General features: G+C 36.2%; 1 protein-coding gene across 6 annotated transcripts in view; it reads right to left on the reverse strand.

The window, feature by feature from the left end:
* ARAP2 (ArfGAP with RhoGAP domain, ankyrin repeat and PH domain 2) overlaps positions 1-20,107 on the reverse strand; it is a 189,991-nt gene that overhangs the window by 4,831 nt on the left and 165,053 nt on the right. For all 6 annotated transcript variants that reach the window (XM_074395987.1, XM_074395988.1, XM_074395990.1 and 3 more), the window contains 4 exons: positions 13,687-13,769; positions 12,570-12,605; positions 9,922-9,985; positions 2,361-2,495 (listed from right to left, as the gene is read on the reverse strand). In XM_074395987.1, the coding sequence (XP_074252088.1) occupies positions 2,361-2,495; positions 9,922-9,985; positions 12,570-12,605; positions 13,687-13,769 (318 nt within the window). The remainder of the gene's footprint in view (positions 1-2,360; positions 2,496-9,921; positions 9,986-12,569; positions 12,606-13,686; positions 13,770-20,107) is intronic.

Consider the following 20,107-nt stretch of genomic DNA (forward strand, 5'->3'; position numbering starts at 1 on the left):
TAAACTTTGTATTATTCATAGTTTAAATTGTCTATATCTTAAGATGCAAAAATAGAACTCAAAGAAAACAATTTGCCCAAGGTCGCATAAGTGAGAGCTTGCAAGGGGACCCCAGGTTGGCATTTCTGAAACCAATGTGCTTCTTCCTACCACATCAAACTGTGCTCAGGATATTAACAGCAAAGATAGGGGTTTATGGGTGGGATTCTATGCCAATATTTTCTGCTTCACGGAATCATCATTCTTTGCCCATTATTTTTGTTTTAAAGCTATTGCTCTTAAAATAGCAACTTTGGAAAAAGTTAATGAATTTTTTCATATCATCTTCCAAGTTCCTTAATACTGTGTTTCGATATATGTTAACTATATGCTAGTCTTTATTCTAATAAATTCTCATGTACAATGTCATTTAATCATCATAACAGCACTATAATAAGGTTGCGGCGTTTATTTATTAAACCCACCTGTATGCTTACAGATAAAGCAGCTTAGAACCATGGAGTTAAAGTAAGATATCCATGCTTTTATGGGGACTCGGGAGGACCACAGGTAGTACCTAGTATCTAGTTTGTGCATTCTTAAGCATTCTGTTTGTCTCTTCATATGTGAGTTCCTCTGCCAACAATTTGGCATATTCAGCTGGCTCACTACTAATTTTCGCAACTAACTTTAGAAGTCACTTCCTCCATAAAGCCTTCCCTACCTAGATGAGGGTATTCTCATATGACTTTCAATAGGACTGAATGAAAGCCAGGCTAAGCCACAAAATTTATGAAACTGCAAACAACTTCTTTGAAAAACAATTCTTGAATATATCCATTGTTACATTTTTTTATTAATACATTCTACTTAATAATATTTTAACTCACTTTTCATTTTTAAAACAAAGGATCAAAAATGGTTAGACATGATGTAAATATATTTTCTAAATTTTTATGTGAATCTAATTCTATAGCAAATATTTTAATGGTTTATATGAATTTTTTAAATTTAGTTTATTACCTTATAAAGTAACTTTCATTATGTTTCTCCAACATTAATTAGAGCATTTTAAAAATGTCTTTGCCCAATTTATTAAATCACCAAACTACCTTATATTTACTAATGCTACAAAAGAGCTTGTTTTATTTTAAAGACTCATATAAATTTTCCAGCAATTGATAATGCATGTAATTCTTTTAATAATTTGTAACACTTTCTTCATAGCTTCAGTTCATCAGTTTTCCTATCTTAAATATGTTAAAAAATTGTCTCTGAAATTGTGGATTTGGGATAAGGCTAAGAAACTATTATACAGTCAATCATTATCTATAGTGGATACTGGTTATGTACTTTGATCCTAATAATTTATTTTGCTTTGCTCGATAATTGATTCGAAGGCAATGTCAAAAGAAGCTGGAGTTACTGTACAGCATATCTCTCCCCTATGTTAGTTTCATCTGTTCAGCCTGTGTCCCCTGTCCTGGTTCCTGGGAAATGTAACCTCTTAGAATTTTAAGATTCTTGATTAGATAAGGAACTCTGCAGTGCAGTTTATTACCGAGAAAAACTGATGGTACAGAATGGAAGAAATGACAAGGTCATGATTTCTTGGAGGCTTATTCTTTACTTTGATTATATCAGGGCAGAATAACTAGGCTTGAAAAGTAAAAAATTCAAACAGCTTAATACCAAAACACCTTCTAAATGCTTTTCTTTTGCTTTCAGGATCTCAATTAAGACACTGAAATACGTGTTGGTCCCAAAGTGGCTAACAAGTTTTGAGAGTAAACAGCCTATGTTCTTTGCTGAAGAGGTCAAATTTCACGTCAAGATCAATGCTGTTCATGTTCTCCCACACCTCAAGGTGAGAAGGAAAACAAACGGTAGCTTTCCTGAAAGATGCCAAATCTTCTTTCTTGATTCTCAGGGGTCATCTTGCAGGTCCTTAAATTAACTGAGACACCCCATCAGTTCCCAAAGCACTGGAACGTGATTATATTACTAGAAAGTTTAGTTACCATGGCTCCAGACATAGTCTACCATGGGCTTACTCTGAGGGTGTTGTAAGTAAGTTTGTAAGATGAATTTGAGATTGTGATTTTACCACCGGAATTTCTATAGGCGTATTTTTAAAACTGGCTACTTTAGAGGTAAGAAAATAAGTAGTATTGTGCATATGTGATTGGGAGGTCAATGACATTAAAATAAAAGGTATAGAGTTATTCATACTGTTTTCTTGCTGTATGTAATTATTACCATGCTTTTCAAAGTGATTACTGTTGTACTTTTGAAGTGAATGAATTAATGACCTAATCACATTATGACATAGGAAAATACACTCTATAATTGAATATAGAACAAACAAAATCTTAACCTACCTCGATATTTCTCCGGGCCAGGGTTGCGTTTGTTTCATGCTGTATAGGAATCAGAGGCAAACCTCCAATTTTGGGATTTTTGGTTATTGAACGTTTTCGTTCCTTTCCAGCTGGTGGCCATATATCATTTTCATGCTGTGGAAATACAATTTCTAGTTGTTGGTGTGTGATTTTATTATGTGGTGTACTATGTGATACAGCCGCTTGGTTTCTTTTCCATATATCCACATCAAGTGATCTGATTTCCATGAGAATGCCATTTGTGATTATGATGTTGACTCGGGTGGCAGCATCGCTCCAGGAAATGAAACTCTTAACTGAACCGAGCTTTGAGGTCTCAACTCAATTTCTAAGTTTCAAACACATGCCTTCTGTACTACTTATCAAACCAATAGGGGAAAAATATTTGAGGAAACTGGCAAATCTCTTTGTGGAAGAAAAATAGTACACTTGTCTACATTTCTAGGCACTGTAATCTAAGGAATTATATAATTTATTCTCTCTCCACACCAAGTATAATTTTAGTGTAAAATAATTTCATCTTATATATCCCATATCAACCTAAGGCATGACTATCAGAAAAATTAGCCTAACTTCATGACCTCTTGAAAAATGTTACTATTTTATCTAATTGAATTCCAGAGAAATGTAATCTTTTTACTCAGACATTTAAATATTTATACTGAAAATCACTGTACAACAGAGACTGTGGCACATTTGTTCTCAAATCATTAACTATATATATTCTTGCCCTCTAAACAATTATACATATGACTAGAGAAACGTTAATTTGGAATGGGTATAAATGTTCACAGGTAAAAATATAAGTTCCAGAGTGATTAATCTTTGAGATATACATAGAAAAAATATTTAAAGAATTTTGTACTCCCGAGAGTAGATTAACTTTCCAGAATTTGGAAAAACTATGTTGATTTTCAAACAATAATCTATGAAGGAAACACAAAATACCAAGTATAAAATGAAAGGTTTACAAATATTGTAATAAAATGGAAACCATTTGGTAAACTATATAGCTAAATGCCTACTCTTTATTTCCCTCAGTTCTTAAGCAACAGATTCTTGTTCTTATGTTGCAGTTCTTAATGTGTTGCTTTATGGCAAAGAACTCATTTAAACAGATATTTACTGTCTATAATATAATACTATGTATAATATAATAATATTAACAGCTAATTTATACTACATAACAGCTAATTTATACAAAGGGGCAAACTGTCAAGCTGTATGTTTATCAATGTACATATATTATAATTTTCATTTATTCCTCAATGATCTTACAGTGCAGATCCTTTTATTGTTAGACTTAGTGTATGTGCATCATATCTACCCTTGAATGTTAGTGAAGCATTTACCTTAGTTTAGCAAATCTATAATGGTGGATAATATAATACTTCAATCTGAAAGTTATAGTTTCATATTATTTTTATGACATGATACCAAACATAGTTAAAAAAAAAGGAGATATTATATCATTGCGATGTTCCCAACACATAAACCTGGGAGAAAACTGACTGAGAAGGAATTAGGCAATTTTGTGAATTACACTTAGACTTTCAAATCACTTATGTGTGGTGCATATGCTAGAATATATTTTGAACTATCTAAGAGCAAATGTAGTTCCCAAATCCATATTTCTTTTTCTGAAGTAATATACAACTGTGAATACCAGCTAACTGTCTTTGGATTGAACTAAGAGGTATTTTTTCCACTTTAGATCCAAGTGATGTGTTCTGATTTAGCCCTTATAGTTATTTGTAAATGACTTCAAATATCATACAGTGTGGATCATATAGGTGAGAATCAAACTTTCATTTTATAACCAAAGGCCACACCCAAACATCTCCATGTCTGTGTTCCACTTTCTTTCTTTCTTTTTTTTTTTTTTTGAGGGATTCTTTTTTCTTTTATTATTATGATACTTTAAGTTTTGAGATACATGGGCAGAACATGCAGGTTTGTTACATAGGCATACACATGCCATGGTGGTTTGCTGCACCTATTAACCCATCATTTACATTAGGTATTTCTCCTAATGCTATCCCTCCCCTAGGCCCTCCACTTCCCCAATGGGCCCCAGCGTGTGATGTTCCCCTTCCTATGTACATGTGTCCTCACTGTTCAACTCCAACTTATGAGTGAGAACATGCCATGTTTGCCTTTCTGTTCTTATGTTAGTTCACTAAGAATGATGGTTTCCAGCTTTATCCACATCTCTGCAAAGGACATGAACTCATCCTCTTTTTATGACTGCATTGTATTCCATGGTGTTTATGTGCCATATTTTCTTTATCCAGTCTATCATTGATGGGCATCTGAGTTGGTTCGAAGTCTGCTGTTGTGAACCCTACTGCAATAAACATACATGTGCATGTGTCTTCATAGTAGAATGATGTATAATACTTTGGGTATACACCCAGTAATGGGATTGCTGAATGAAATGGTATTTCTCATTCTAGATCCCTGAGGAATCACCACACTGTCTTCCACAATGGTTGAACTAATTTACACTCCCACCAACAGTGTAAAAGGGCTCCTATTTCGCCCTGTTGTGCAATGGCACCCTTTTGGCTCACTGCAACCTCCACCTCCTGGGTTCAAACAATTCTCCTGCACATCCTCCTCAGTAGCTGGGATTACAGGTGTCCACCACCACACCCAGTTAATTTTTGTATTTTTAGTAGAGACAGGGTTTCACCATGTTGACAAGGCTGGTCTCGAATTCCTGACCTGGTGATTTGCCCACTTGGGCCTCCCAAAGGGCTGGGATTACAGGCGTGAGCCACCATGCCTGGCCTCTGTCTTCCACTTTCTAATTTTTGCCTATCTTTCCAGCTAACTAAATTTAGTTTCATTCACCTTATTCTTTTCACTCCTTGAGACCTCTAACCTACCACCATTCTTCTCACTACATTTTTTACCACTTCCCTCATTGCCTGGCTTAGATTTCATGGTCAATCAGTAAACTCAGGTCCTTGTAAATATCTTCAAGTCCAAATTTTATCTGATTACTTATTTTCTTCCTTCATCTTCCTCTATCATACTTGCCTGACAAAGCCCCAAACCTAATTAAACACAATTTAGCTTATTTCATCAGTACCTGCCAGTTGATGGAGGACAAAAATAAATTACTGTGTAGACCCATCACACTTTAAATTTAACCTTAAATTTTAAGAGAGAATCCAGCACTGCCCTGAAGTTCTACTGAGGGACAACTGGCTTCCTCATTCTCTGAAGATTACCTCACCCCTTTGCCTCTGCCCTTACACTTCTAAAATCCCTGCCTGCCTCACATGTGGTGAACTCACTGATTCAATCCAACAATTATTACTAATCACTTAAGAAAATACTTCTCCCACCATGAAATGTACCAATCTCCTTGCATCTATAGTCACATAAATGAGTTTTATTTCTTGCCATCAGTATTTTCTGATTGCAAATAACTTTTCTCTAGTCACATCTATAATCTGTCAGCATGCCAAAAATCGAGGTGGTCAGTAATTTGAGAAGAAATGTGCCACACTCTCTGTTGTACAATGATTTTAATAATGAATTCAATAATGAATTTTTAACCATGTGCTTGAACATATCATTTCATGTCTGTCCAGTGCCTCTGCTGGTTTAATAACGTTTCTCTTCTTCTCTCCATTTCTTCCTCCTCCTCTATTTCTTCCTCCAATTACTGGATTGTCTTAATATAATGTATGCAAGTACACGCTCTCCCATCTTACAGATGAATCAAAACCCCCAAACCTACCTTGACCTCTATCTAATCATAACCTCATTTATATAAGCAAATTATTTGACAGAATTTTCTGTAGCCATCACCTGCTTTTTCTCCTTTCCTACTCCTTATCATTGCTTTTGCTGTTTCCTTTTCTTCTGCCTGTTTTAAATTTTGAAATGTCCAAGTGCTTCTTCCTTTGCTCTCTCTCTCTCTCTCCCCCTCCCTCCTCCATGCTTCCCTCTTCACTTCAAACCTTCTCCCCCAGGCATCTCAACTAATCCTACAGCTTTGAATATAATCTAAGTGCTGACTTCCTCAAACTTTACATTTTAGCCCCAAACCTGTGCCTGAGTTTTTGATCCACACATCCAACCTACTGTCCAGCATACACATCTGTGTATCTAATAGGTGTCCCAAAGTTTATGTGGCCAAAACAGAATTCTTTATTTCCTTGTAAATCTCTGAGGATCGCACTTAAATCTGACAGTTGCCAAAAAGCTAGAACTTTTCTTGATTTCTACTCTTCCTCTCAAACTGCTACAGCCAATTGATAAAGGAGTTAAGAAGGAATTACTTAGCAGATAGCAAGGGAATGGGAGTCCTTGTAAGGCTTTTCTCTTTAATGAAAAGCAGACCCAAATCACTTCCTAACAAAGAGCAGCCTGCAAGCTGGGAGCTTGCTTGGGTGAATGCCAGCAGGAACTAAGGGCTAGACATTTTCAAGATGGTGGCTGTGTCTTCCCTTCTCTGTCAGCCACGTGTATTTTAAGGAACAGACAAGATGGTGCCAATCAACTGGAAAGCCAATTTGCATAAAAAGATTAGGGTGAGGCTGGGAGTGACCAGCCTTCCCCACACACTATGTAAACACCATACCTGACTGAATCAATCTGTGAGCCCTGTGTAAATCAGAAACCACCTCCTCAAACTGGACTAGAAAACTGTGCATTCCCTGCCAGCTGGTCCTTTCTGCTTGGAGACTCCTTCCTGTATGGAGGAAGCTGTTTCTCTCTCTCTTCTCTTCTACCTATTAAACATCCTGCTCCTAAACTCCTCATGTGTGTCCATGTCCTAAATTGCCCTGGTGTGTGACAATGAACCCCAGGGTATATATCCCAGACAACACTGTCCCTTCACAATAATTCCAAAAGCCTTACTGGCTCTACCTTCAAAACATTCTTGAACCTGAATTTGTCTTACCATATTCATTGTTACCATCCTAGTCTGAGCTGACATCTTCTTTTCTGTAGCTGTTCATCCCGCTTGCATCTTTGACCCTCTATACTGCAGCCTCAACAAAGTGAACAGAATTATTTTTTCATTTAAAATTAGTCACATTATATCCTTCCCCTGTTTCAAATGATTAAGCAGAAACTACATCTCTTGTATCTTCCCTTCATGATATTTATAGAATACAGCAAAACAGTGATGACGTCTCGGGACCTAGTTCTGCTGTACCCAACCCTGAATGATCCTTCCTGGAAGCCTGCACGATTCTCCTCTCATTTCAGATTGGTCTCAGCTCACCTGCCACCTACTTGGAAAGTCATTCCCTGAGAACCTCGCTCAATTAGTGCCTTCCTTATGTCAATCACACTCTCTCCTTACCTGACATATTTTATTGATTCTCTTTTTTTATCACACTGATATCCATTTGAAATTTTATCTGATTACTGATTTCCTTACCCTATTCCCTAGTTTAGAAATACTAATTGAACATGTACTTGACATTCAAGTCAAATACAGTGAATAGAGTCCTTCTCATGAGTTTACATTTTAGTAAGAGAGGCAGACATGAAATAGCTAATAACACTTTTTTTTTTTTTTAAGTTAGTGTCACAGTGGAGATGTACAGGATGCTAAGGTGATAGCCTGAAGGTCTAATTCGTCTTAAGGTCAGGAAAAGTTTCTCTGAGAATAGAATACTTAAGCTAAAGTCTGGAGGACTTTTGAGGCAGGGGTGTAGAAAGGGATGGAGATTACAGAAGTACTCTGAATACCAAAAAGAGCTCATTATAAGTTATAGGGTGTTTATTGTTAATTCTCATAAGTGTTTGTGTGTATGTCTACACTTTTAAAATACATTAATATTTGCTATTTTGCTGTTTCCCTACAGAGATAAACCATAAATCCTTAAATCAAAGAAGGCTACTGTGTTTATCTTAAGGGAGGACCTAAATAATCACAAGAAGTAAAATGAACAGAGGAAAGATAATTAGGCTAAATATTTGAAAACAAGGACAAGGATTAAAACATGAGACAGTGAGAAATAACCTGGTCAAGAGAGTAGGCTTTGCTTCCTGTATTCATTCCTTAACTTTCAACTTCAGTCTACTGACTCCAATTATAAAAGCAAAAATATCAATTTAGTTGTCCCACAAATGACATTGTCACAGCTTTAGACTCTATAGTCCCATCTTTACTAAGAGAATTCAAATCCAGTCTTTTGTTTTTCCTAAAGTAGAACTCAAGTATCTGTGGCCTGGTGCAGTGGCTCATTCCTGTAATCCTAGCACTTTGAAAGGCCAAGGCAGGTGGATCACCTGAGGTCAGGAGTTCAAGACCAGACTGGCCAACATGGCAAAACTCCATCTCTACTAAAAATATAAAAAATTAGCCAGGTGTGGTGGTGCATGCCTGTATTCCCAGATAGGAGGCTGAAGCAGAAGAATCATATTAACCCAAGAGGCAGAGATTGCAGTGAGCTGAGATCATGCCACTGTACTCCACTCTGGGCAGCAGAGCAAGACTGTCTCAAAACCTGAAACAAAAAAAAATAACTTGAGTATCTAGATTTTAAAAAGTTACAAAAAAAGAAGAAAGAGAAGAAGAAGAAAAGCCTCTAAAAAGTTAGCAGCCAGTCTCTCCTGCACGTGTTTTTCCAGGTAGTAATGGCAGAGACAGGCTGAAAAGAGCTGTGTTTATTGCCCACTGGAAAGGTTAATAAATTAAATGAACAGAGCAAACTATTTTCAGAACGAATAAGAACTAGATTTTGGAGTGAGCTAACTTCTCCTTGTAAGGGAAACAGGAAAATACCTCGTCGGTAATAAAGAATGGCAACTTAATCGTTACCAATGAAATTCAATGCTCCACGAGAAGCATTGTTGGGAATTTAGCTACACAAGGTTGGGAAGCAACCCAGTCCAATTAATTTGACTATTTAACTGTTCCTCAAAAGGGTAAGTTCTGCTCTAGGGAGGAAAACAAATGTAGAACTGAGTAGAAGGATTGGCCTCAGACACCCCTGGGTTTAAACTACGAATTAAATATATGGTCCTGAGCAAACAACAAAACCTTCGTTTTATAAAGCCAAACAACACCTTGTATGGTTTGCTGCCAGGAATACATGAATTTCTCTTATGAAGTATCTAGCACACAACAGTTATTAAAGAAAAGTAGGTTCCTGTCCTTGTTTCTGGAAAGGCAGAGGTGGAGAGAGTGGGAGAACAAGAAGGGAAATAGAACACTTTTCTAAATGAAGGTCTATGTGGGACTCTGGTAGGATGACAGCTTAGAAAAATCCCTCTTTCTCACAGGACCATTTTGAAGCAACACACCTCACCTAAGCCAAGGAGGCTGTGGGGCTCGCAGAAAAAAAGCTTTAATGGAATAAACTCTCTTGCAAAAGGTAATGAATACATTTGAACATTAATACACTATTTTAAAAACTAAGAATGAGAGAATCAAAGATTATGGCAATCATATTTATATTTCAAATGCTTATAAAAAATTCTTTAAAAATCACCATCACACTAACATTTCCTGTAAACTAGGTTATTATACTTTATTGGAAAATTCAAACAACTATCATACCTGGGCAACAAAGATACTGGTCATCCACTCCATCTGAGTTTGTGAACTATCACAACACAGGTGCCTGCAAAACAAGGTTTATAAACTATGTCATTCAAAAAGACAACTGACTATTTTCGACTATCTGCTTGGTGATTTGGTGATCAAAAATCTCTTTGAGTTTCCCTGATTAATAACATAATGCAATCACAAAAGTGGAACATTTCAGTACCAGTTGTTTTGGTCTTCTGCTACACAAGTACAATGCAAAGTCACAGTGTAAATATGCGGATTTAAACAAAATACAGCTGAAGGCTTTGGTAACTGCTGTAAAGTGATCAACAATATTTTTGGAAAAGCAGAAAGGTCAGTTTCATTTTGCCTTTTCAAGTACATGATGGTCAAACACTGTTTTCCACAGAAAATCTGGGCCTGAGAAGAAAAATATGTGCACGTTCTCTTAAGAACTGATGTTGCTTTTAAAAAGGCTGAGACACAGTTTCCACTGTTGTAATCATACACACTAATACCCATGGATTCATGAAAAATAAAACTACATGAAAAACCACTGCATATCCAATAACAGTGATTCCGTAACCATTTATTAGGAGGTTACGGAAGCCTAAATAAAAGAGAGGCCTTGTCCTCAAGGTTCCTGTAGTCTATTAGGGGCCCTAAGCATGTAGACAAATAAATTATAACACAGTGAGAAAAAGTGAAACTAAAACACAGCGAAAACATAGAAACCACAGACTTGGAGGTGAGGAGAGGGTTGTTTCTTATAAGAGGAAATCTTTATAATTGATACTGGAAAGACCTGACGGGCATTTCAAAGCAATTGTATTTTTTACATTCCTGTATTATCAAAATAATTTACCTGAAAAAGGTTGAAAATAAAATTTTTCTAAAAAAATGTATGTTTTCTTCATTAGAACCTCATGAAAACATTGTCTTTTCCTATTACCATGTCCAAGAAAACCATTCCTGCCACATATCATTTTAATTATGTAGCCTTGCTTATAAAATACTGTGAGTGCAAATAAATAATGATCAGAGGTAAGAGCTATTAGAGAAGGTTTTGGGGCATTTGAACTACGGTTTCAAAGAACAGTGACAGTTGAGTTGCTTGTATCAACAAAGAGATACTGAAAGTAATGAGAGGAAGGAGAAGCAAAAAGGATGAACGAAAGCTCAGTAGAGGGGCCATATACATCACACATGCAGATCTGAAACAGCAAGGAATGTGTGATGAATAAAGACAGATGCCGGTTTTGTCCTTAAGTGAGAAAGCAAAACCTGTGGGAGACAAAGCTGATGGAGTCATATTCAGCCTTGCATGCCATGCAACAATTCTGTGCTTGATCCAATAGGTGAAAGAGTTCACACACGAAATTTTTTTTTTTTTTTTGAGAGTTTTGCTCTTGTTACGCAGGCTGGAGTGCAATGGCGCGATCTCAGCTCACCGCAACCTCCGCCTCCTGGGTTCAGGCAATTCTCCTGCCTCAGCCTCCTGAGTAGCTGGGATTACAGGCACACGCCACCATGCCCAGCTAATGTTTTGTATTTTTTGTAGAGATGGGGTTTCACCGTGTTGACCAGGATGGTCTCCATCTCTTGATCTCGTGATCTACCCACCTCAGCCTCCCAAAGTGCTGGGATTACAGGCTTGAGCCACCATGCCCGGCCCAAGTTCACAGAAATTTTAAAGCAGGAGAGAAACATGGTACAGTGTAGAAAACACTCCTCATTGGAGAGGTGGAGAATGTACGCCAGAACAAAAGCAAAGCACAGGCATGAAGAGAACTTAGGACTCCCGGAATAATTCAGGCAGATCAATGAAGGCCTGGCCCTGAGAATAGAGAGGTGTAGGTGGATGAGGGGCACAGTGAAGAGGCAGATCTCACATGGCTCGGTGACTGATTAGACACAGGAAACAGTACACTCTCTAGAAATATTGGTGGTTACTGGTAACGGTATAAGGCAAAAAGTACATATATAGAAAGAACAGGTTTGAGAGCAGGATATATGTCTTTCTAAAATCTGATTTTAGCTAGCTCTCAATCTTTTTAAAACTATCACCTACTTATCTCATAAAAGCTGAATTCCACACTCTTAATAGCTATGGAAGAAATTAGAGGTAGTCTCTTTTCAGAGTCATTGCCAAATAGGATACATGGGACTTGAACCCTGGTAAAAATCTGTTTTCCTCTTTTTTTTTTTTTTTTTTTTGGAGATGGAGTTTCACTTGTTACCCGGCTGGAGTACAATGGCTCCATCTCAGATTACTGCAACCTCCGCCTCCTGGGTTCAAGCAATTCTCCTGCCTCAGCCTCCTGAGTAGCTGGGACTACAGGCGTGCACCACCATGCCCAGCTAATTTTTGTATTTTTAGTAGAAACGGGGTTTCACCATGTTGACCAGGATGGTCTTGATCTCTTGACATCGTGATCCACCCACTTCGGCCTCCCAAAGTGCTGGAATTATAGGTGTCAGCCACCACGCCCGGTTTTGTTTTCCTCTTCTTAGACTCAAAGTCTTTATAAACAACCCTAATTTCTCCTAGGTGAAACACTTTCTGTCTGTAGTTCTATCTGAAATTACTGAAGTTATTCTTTTCCTGAAGTTGTCACCAATATATTACATCCAAAAGTTGTCAGCTGTTAACTTACCAGTGATGTTTCTCTGAATATGCGGTCAATCCCCAACTGCATTACATAGAAAAAAACACACACAGACCCATAAATTTAAAATGATACATTTTACAAGGCAGAAAACAGGAATAGATGTTACAGAGATGAGATTTAATGGTGGGAATGCACAGACTTCCACAAGTGATGATTCAATGTGTTTGACTTAGCTACAGGTGAATGCTAAATGCTAAGGGATCTGGCTACACCTTTATATAGAGGGAAGGAGGCTTGTAATGTTATGGGGCAGAGAAGAGCTGTGTCTGAGAAGATACTCAACTGAATAAGGCCAACTATCTACGAAAATGACTGAAATAAGATGGTACATAGAGAGTACTGATACTAGGGGAATTAAAGTACATGCCTAATAAAACACAGGTGTATGTGCTAGGCTTTGAAACTGAGTATGAAGGCAAAAGTAAAGAAATTTCCAGCCACAAAATTTCAGAAGCAAGCACATATAGTTCATTAAAATGATATTCATGATACTCAGTGCAAACATTTATTAGCTAATCGAAGTAATCTGATAAGAAATTGTGGTATAAACCAACTCTGGGGTATATGAAGCGTTAAAGAGGCAGACAATCTGTACGAGGCATCCACCTCCTCTCTACCACTCATATGCTATGTGTTTCCAGTCCCAAAGTCAGCACAGTAAACAGGGAAAATTACAGAACCAGAACCAAAACACTATAGAAGCCAAACATCAGGAAGCCAGAGCGCAGCATTTGCTTTCCTGTGTACAGACTTGTCTGAGCCACCCTCAGACTGTCATGTGACAGCTCAAGGAATGAGATGCAGAGGAAGCCATGAACTTCCCAGTAGACAGGACCTCCCTTGATGTCTTACTTCACATAGAGAGACTGCAATGACCAAGGAGCTTGGTCTCAGTTTCAGTGGGAACATCACCCCTCCTTATCTACTCATACGAGTTCCTTGATCTGCCGCAAGAACCCTGTGACAGGGAAACAACCTAAAAATTTTGCCTAAAACTTACTCTATGAAAAGTTAGACTAATGCCACTGATCCCTAAATCCTGAAACAGACATATTTCCCATAATTTTTTTTTTACTTTCAGCACTTCCTTTTCAAACTTTACCTTGTTGGAGGCTTCATTTTCTTTTTCACTCCACGATAAAACTTCACTGAACTCAGAGAAAACATTTTTTCATGTTTACTACTCTGTAAGGAAAACAAAAAATTCATAATTAAATGGATTTACACATTTCCTTACATTTTCCTTGAGCCTTAATGATTGAGTTTAGAATTGTTTAGTTTATCAATGTTTCATAAACATTTCAGGAGTTCAGTAAATGAAGAGTCTTTCAATTTACAATACAATCAAATACATATTAGTAGATAACTTTGGACATATTAATGTTGTACATGTGTACACATGTATATACAAACCCACACATGGCTCTATAATTATTGATTCAAAAACACCTGGGGTCAGATGATGTGCATCATGTCATGGTTAATACTCAGTGTCAACTTGACTGGATTGCAGGATGGAAAGTACTGTTCCTAGGTGTGTCTGTTAGGGTGCTGCCAAAGGAAATTGACATTGGAGTCAGTGGACTGGGAGAGGCAGACCCATCCTCAGTCGGGGTGGGCACTCTCTAATCAGCTGCTAGTGTGGCTAGAATGAAGCAGGCAGGAGAAGATGAAAAAGCAGACTTGCTAAGTCTTCTGGCCTTCATCTTTTTCTGTGCTGAATGCTTCCTGCCCTTGAACATCGGACTCCAAGTTCTTCAGCTTTTGGACTCTTGGACTTACATTAGCAGCTTGCCAGGGCTCTCGGCCTTCAGTCACAAATTGAAGGCTGCACTGTTGGCCTCCTTACTTTTGAGGTTTTGGGACTCAGACTGAGCCCCTACTGGCTTCCTTGCTCTATTGTGGGACTTCACCTAGTGACTGTAGGAGTCCATACTCCTTAAATTCCCCTTCATATATACATCTACCCTATTAGTTCTGTCCCTCTAGAGGACCCTGACTAATACACATCAGAGGCGATTTCTCATATTTTAAAACATATGCTATATGTTTGTAACTCCACATCACCAGTGTTGACTGGGGCAGTACCTTGTATTAAAAAATATTCATATTTTCAAGATAAAGGATATATATATCTTCATGTTGTTTTGGGTTAGATTTTGCCACCAAATGAGTTGTGATTTTCTGTACTTTTTTGATTTCGGAATCATGGAAAACAGACTTGTGAATATATATGAACATATATTGAGCAATCTCAAATATCCAAATAAAAATTATTCTAATAATTAAAATAGACTACTAAAAATTTACAGTTGGCCCTAGATCATTATATATTTCTTCACACCACTCCCAATATTCAGAAAGCAGTCACATTAGAAAAGGGAGGAACACACGTTCATAAAATTAAAAATTAGTTTCATAGAGCAAATAGGTTAGGAGGATATAAAAGAAATAGAGAGGGAAAAGTAACCAGGAAGATGATCAGAAATAATGCTGTGGCAACCAAAGGCCTGGAACTTACATGGTGAATTTATTCCTAACCTCTATTATCAGTAACTTTGTTATTACTATCATTGTAGATAACATTTTAAAAAAACATATTTTGAATTTTTTCCCCTATGGCTAGATTCCTAGAAATATAACCACTGAGTCACAGGCTAGGAATATGATTAAGAAAAAAATCTTGGCTAAACTGATAGAGTACATTTACTTACCCTACCAAAACCACTAAGGTAACACAAATGTTAAGTGTGTATTTATGTATTGGCTAGCCATCGGCAGTTTTGATGTGGTAAAGTTTATCCATGTCTTTGTTTGTACTAGTTCTTTATGTACCTAATATAAAATTGCCTTGTCTTTTTAAATAAAATATTCTGTCCAAATTTCTCTTTGCCTTAACCTAGCTCATTGTTTACCTTCTTTTTAATAAGTCAAACATATTGGTCTTTTGAGGGTACTTTCTTAACATTTGCTTAAGTTAAAGTGTTCCCATGTAGCTGATAAATATTCAGTTTTATGATCGTGTAGCTTTAAGGGTCAGTATTTTTCAGAATTTAAATCTTTTGTCAATCTGAATATATTTTTAATATACAGTATAAATAATAATTTAGATAAATTTTTTTTGTTGTTGACAATTATACTACCCCAATTTATTGAACAAACATTCCTTCAGACATGTACTTTTTTGTGGCATATTTATGAAAAATTAAATCCTAACATACAATATTTTACCTAAATTTGTGGTACCATTGCTCTTTGTTCACTTTCATACAAGGATTATAATACAGTACTTAAGATATTTTAATTTCACCGTATATCTTAATAGTTGGATGGGAAAATAATTCAAAACTACTTTACTTCTTATCTCCCAAAATGTCTTCAAATTATTCTTATCTATCCTTTGAAGTGAATTATCAAATATTTTTGAAAATTTTAAAAGTAATTTTCTTGGCAAACTTTAAAATAATCGCATTAACTCTATAAATCAATATTAGTAGATTTAACATCAATTTTACTTCTATCAGAGAAGTTCTATAGTTTCCTTCACATAAACCTCCACTTCTTTAAAGGTTGTTTTCAAGTAGTTTATGCATTTTCTCTTTTAAATTCAACTGGAGACTGATCTTTGGGTATTGATTTCTTAGCCTGCTAGTTTGCTGAATTTTAAAAAAGAGCATTTTAACAATTTGAAATGTTGATTATGAAACAGTGAGGTAGCTTTGTAAGGTAGTAAGTGCCCACAATAGGATATATTCAAGGAGAAGAGAGCTATTAGGAATGTATGCAGTACAGGTGACTCCTAGCCACCTGTGTCAGAGGTTAATCAAATCACAACCGAGGTTTGCGTTCCTTTTAATAATGTAGATTGGTCTTCCCTCAGACACAGTCCCAACGGAGTCTGCAGGGTAGGCTACAACTCTAGCAGTATGAGGAAGACAGGACTTGCATATTTGAGAATGAGAAACACTATGCCTGAACCAGACAGTCTTCATTTACACAGGACATTGACGTTTCAGGATTGCCTACATTTTGAAAAACTTGTGGTAATAAGTAGATTGAGAGCCTGAAGTAATTTAATTGATTGCCCAAAGTCAATCCTGGCACTCAAGCTCATTATTTTATACCATAGCCTGTCCAAAAAAAAAAAAAAACAAACCACACGAATGATATAATTTGAGGAGATTAGCAATTGCAGAAACACATTCTTTTCCATTTCCATGTTGAAACTGAATATTCATAAAGTGGAGCTATATAGATCTTAATGGAAAGTTCTATAAAAGGAAATGTCGTTTGGCAAGATCGCTTTACTGTTGGCTTATTACAACTTTCTCTTTTGGTACGTGTAATTTTATAGAGAATTTCTCCAAAAAGTTCAATAGACTAGACTATTATGAAGTCTGAAATGTGTTGCTTCAGTCATTATATTTTAAAGTAAAGTTTTTAACTAAGCTAATTAAAGGAGTATGCTTAAAAAAGTATTCCTGTGGCTAAAAAGAATTTGCTTATTAAAGTGTATGCAACTTTTAATGACCTCCTTTACCCATTTACTTTCTTCACACCATTAACAGTATAATGGCTATATTCTCTGAAACCTCTCACCTTTTATGTAAATTAAGTCTGAAAACAATTAACATTTTCTGTGCAGGGAAAACTTGCAGAACAAAAGATATCTTCCCCTGTGTATTACTGTGATTTGTTCTTAATGAGCATTCATAAATTATCTCTAATTAACACAAAGTCTCCTTAAATACACTTCTCAATTTGTCATTTTTCCTCTCTTTTAACTAAATCATTTAAAAAATATATACAAGCACACATATATTAATGCCAACCACTAAAACAAATGATAACTCTTTACTCAAGTTGGGAGATTTTACTGTTGATAATTTACTGTAAAATCAATTGAAAAATTAACATTGCCAATGAATTCACCATCGACATTAATAGGGATAGACTGGTAACACGAAGAAGTAACAAAATGAAGTCATGTGTTGAAAATAACCAGAGTTTGAGTTTAAAGAAAAAGCATAAATCTCTCATCTGCTTTTCAAAATATACTCATTAAAGTGTCAGTTACATTAATTTGTTCTGACAAATATGCAAATATAACTTTCAAACACTTAATAATCAGATAATAATTCCATAACTTTAGGTCACTGTTATTAAAAAATGTGTTCAGTGTCCTTAAAGAGCACTGTCTTAAGACAAGTTCTTGGGACTATCACTGCCTCCCAGTTTATGCAAGGTAGCTTAGATTTAGCAAGATGACTCTTTTAAACAGATACAAATTCTTAAAGCAAAACTTTTTACATTGAGGGGTATGAGACTCCTCATCTCACTTACAAAAATAATCCATCTGTAAAAGTCACTGCATGAACAGCCTTCCCTGTGGCAGATACTAAACTGCATCCCCTTGGGAGAAAATACTGTAAAAACTGAATTGTTTGCATTTCCATATTTTAAAATATTTGATACTATTTAATGAAAACAACTTACTTTCTACCACTCATAAAATTCTTTCAGCAAAAATGCTAAGGTAATACAAATGTTAAATTTCCTTTGTAAGTTTCTGCATAGAGCCTTTGAAGTACAATACCTGGGAATAATTCTGACCCCATCACTTACTGTGTATGTGATTTTGGACAAGTTATGTAAAGTCTTTGAGAGTCTATTTCTTCATTTGCATAGTGGGAATAATAAGAGTAGCAATCTCATGGTATAACTGTATAGATAAAATGAAATAATCCAAATAGAATATATAGAACTCTGTTACACATAGAAAAGCACACATATATTAATGGCAACTTCAACGTTAGCTGCTGCCATTATGACTGCCCTGTCATTGCTACTACCACAAACTACTATATTTGTTTTTAGCAACCTTCTATTGCTACACAATGAAAAGTGTCAGTTCCTTGATGGGACGAAAAAGTTCAGGTTGATTTCTAAATACCCCAGGCAGATATCCAACTGCAAGAGTGATCCTTAACCAACATAGTATGTATATGCAGGAACTGTGATGAAAGAAATCAGTCATTTGAAGATCAAGATGGGTGGCCCACTGCACAAAACCAAACAAAATTCTATCAGATTCAGTTCTAGTTGACTAGAATAATGAGCTGTGAAGTCCAGCCTGTATTTTCACAAGCATAAATCTAAAGTTCATGAACCTTAAAATCTGATGTGCTCCATCACGTAACCCCGTAATTCTATAAAATCTACTATTCCTCTATGGGTAAAACTGAAGAATGATAATAAATGACAGTCACCACTTGATACCCATCCAGACTCCCTTCTGGATATCAAGTGGTGGTTCAAGTGCATATATAATATGAACCTGTGATAAGGGCTGCACAATTCAGGCTGTTATATTAGTCTCCTGCCTGGACATTCCATTGCCCTTGAGGAAAGCAAACATGGAATGCATACACAGAACTGGATGCTACTATGATTTATTCATGCCCACATGGAGGCTTCTCTGCTGGAGGAATATACAGGGAAAGTAATTAAAGCACAGGGAGTGCTGAACAGAAGCCACAAAATACACCCGCAGCTTTGGAAAGCTGCCAAAATTTCTTTCTTCATAACGTATTAACAGATGTTACACCATGGTCTTTCTTTGTGCATCTCTACAACAGAACACAGTGAAGCACCATTCACTAAAAGTGTGTAAGCAATGTTTACCCAAGTGAATTTTATAATTCAGTATAAAAAGTATTTTCCGGTCCTGCTGACTTCCATTCTACACTTAAAGTAATTGCCTTGGTACGACCTGAATCTCAAAGAAACAGAATTGTTGCTGCATACTCATACGTGACCACCATCCAAAACAGGATCAAGAAAATTTCTATCTACAAAGTACCCCACTGACCCTTTTCCTTGGCAATTCTGCAGCAAACTCTGCCCCCAACCTAAGGAAATACTTTCTTTTATCACCATAGAAGGGTTTTGCCTGTTCTTAGACTTGTTATGATCAGATTTATATGATACTATTTTGTGTCAAGCTTCTTTTGTTTCAAAAGGTTTTAAAAATTCACTTGTGTTAATAACCATTTTTGTTGCAGAGTAGTATTCTATTATATGAATAGAATATTTTCCTATTGGTGGACATTTGGAATGTTTCCAGTTATCAGCTTTTATGAATAAATCTGCCTGTGAACATTATTGTACAACTGCATTTGTGACTATAATTATCTCTGAGTAGAACTGCTGGATCATGGGGTAGAGATTATGTTAGTAACTTCATTTAAAAACTGACAAATAGTTTTACAGAGTAATCATGTGATTTTACTCTTCCATCAACAATTTATGTGGGAGTTCTAATTACTCTACATCATTTTTAATATTGGATGTTATCACTGTTAAGATTTTAGTCATACCAATGAGCATAAAATAGTGTTTGTGGTTCTAATTTTAATTTCCTGATACTAATGATGTTGAACACTTTTGGTTCAATGGGTTATTGGCCATTTCTACATCTTCCTTCATATAATGTCCGTTCTATCCTTTGCCAGGATTTTTTA

This window comes from Saimiri boliviensis, chromosome 3 (genome assembly GCF_048565385.1).
Source record: "Saimiri boliviensis isolate mSaiBol1 chromosome 3, mSaiBol1.pri, whole genome shotgun sequence".
Taxonomy (NCBI): domain Eukaryota; kingdom Metazoa; phylum Chordata; class Mammalia; order Primates; family Cebidae; genus Saimiri; species Saimiri boliviensis.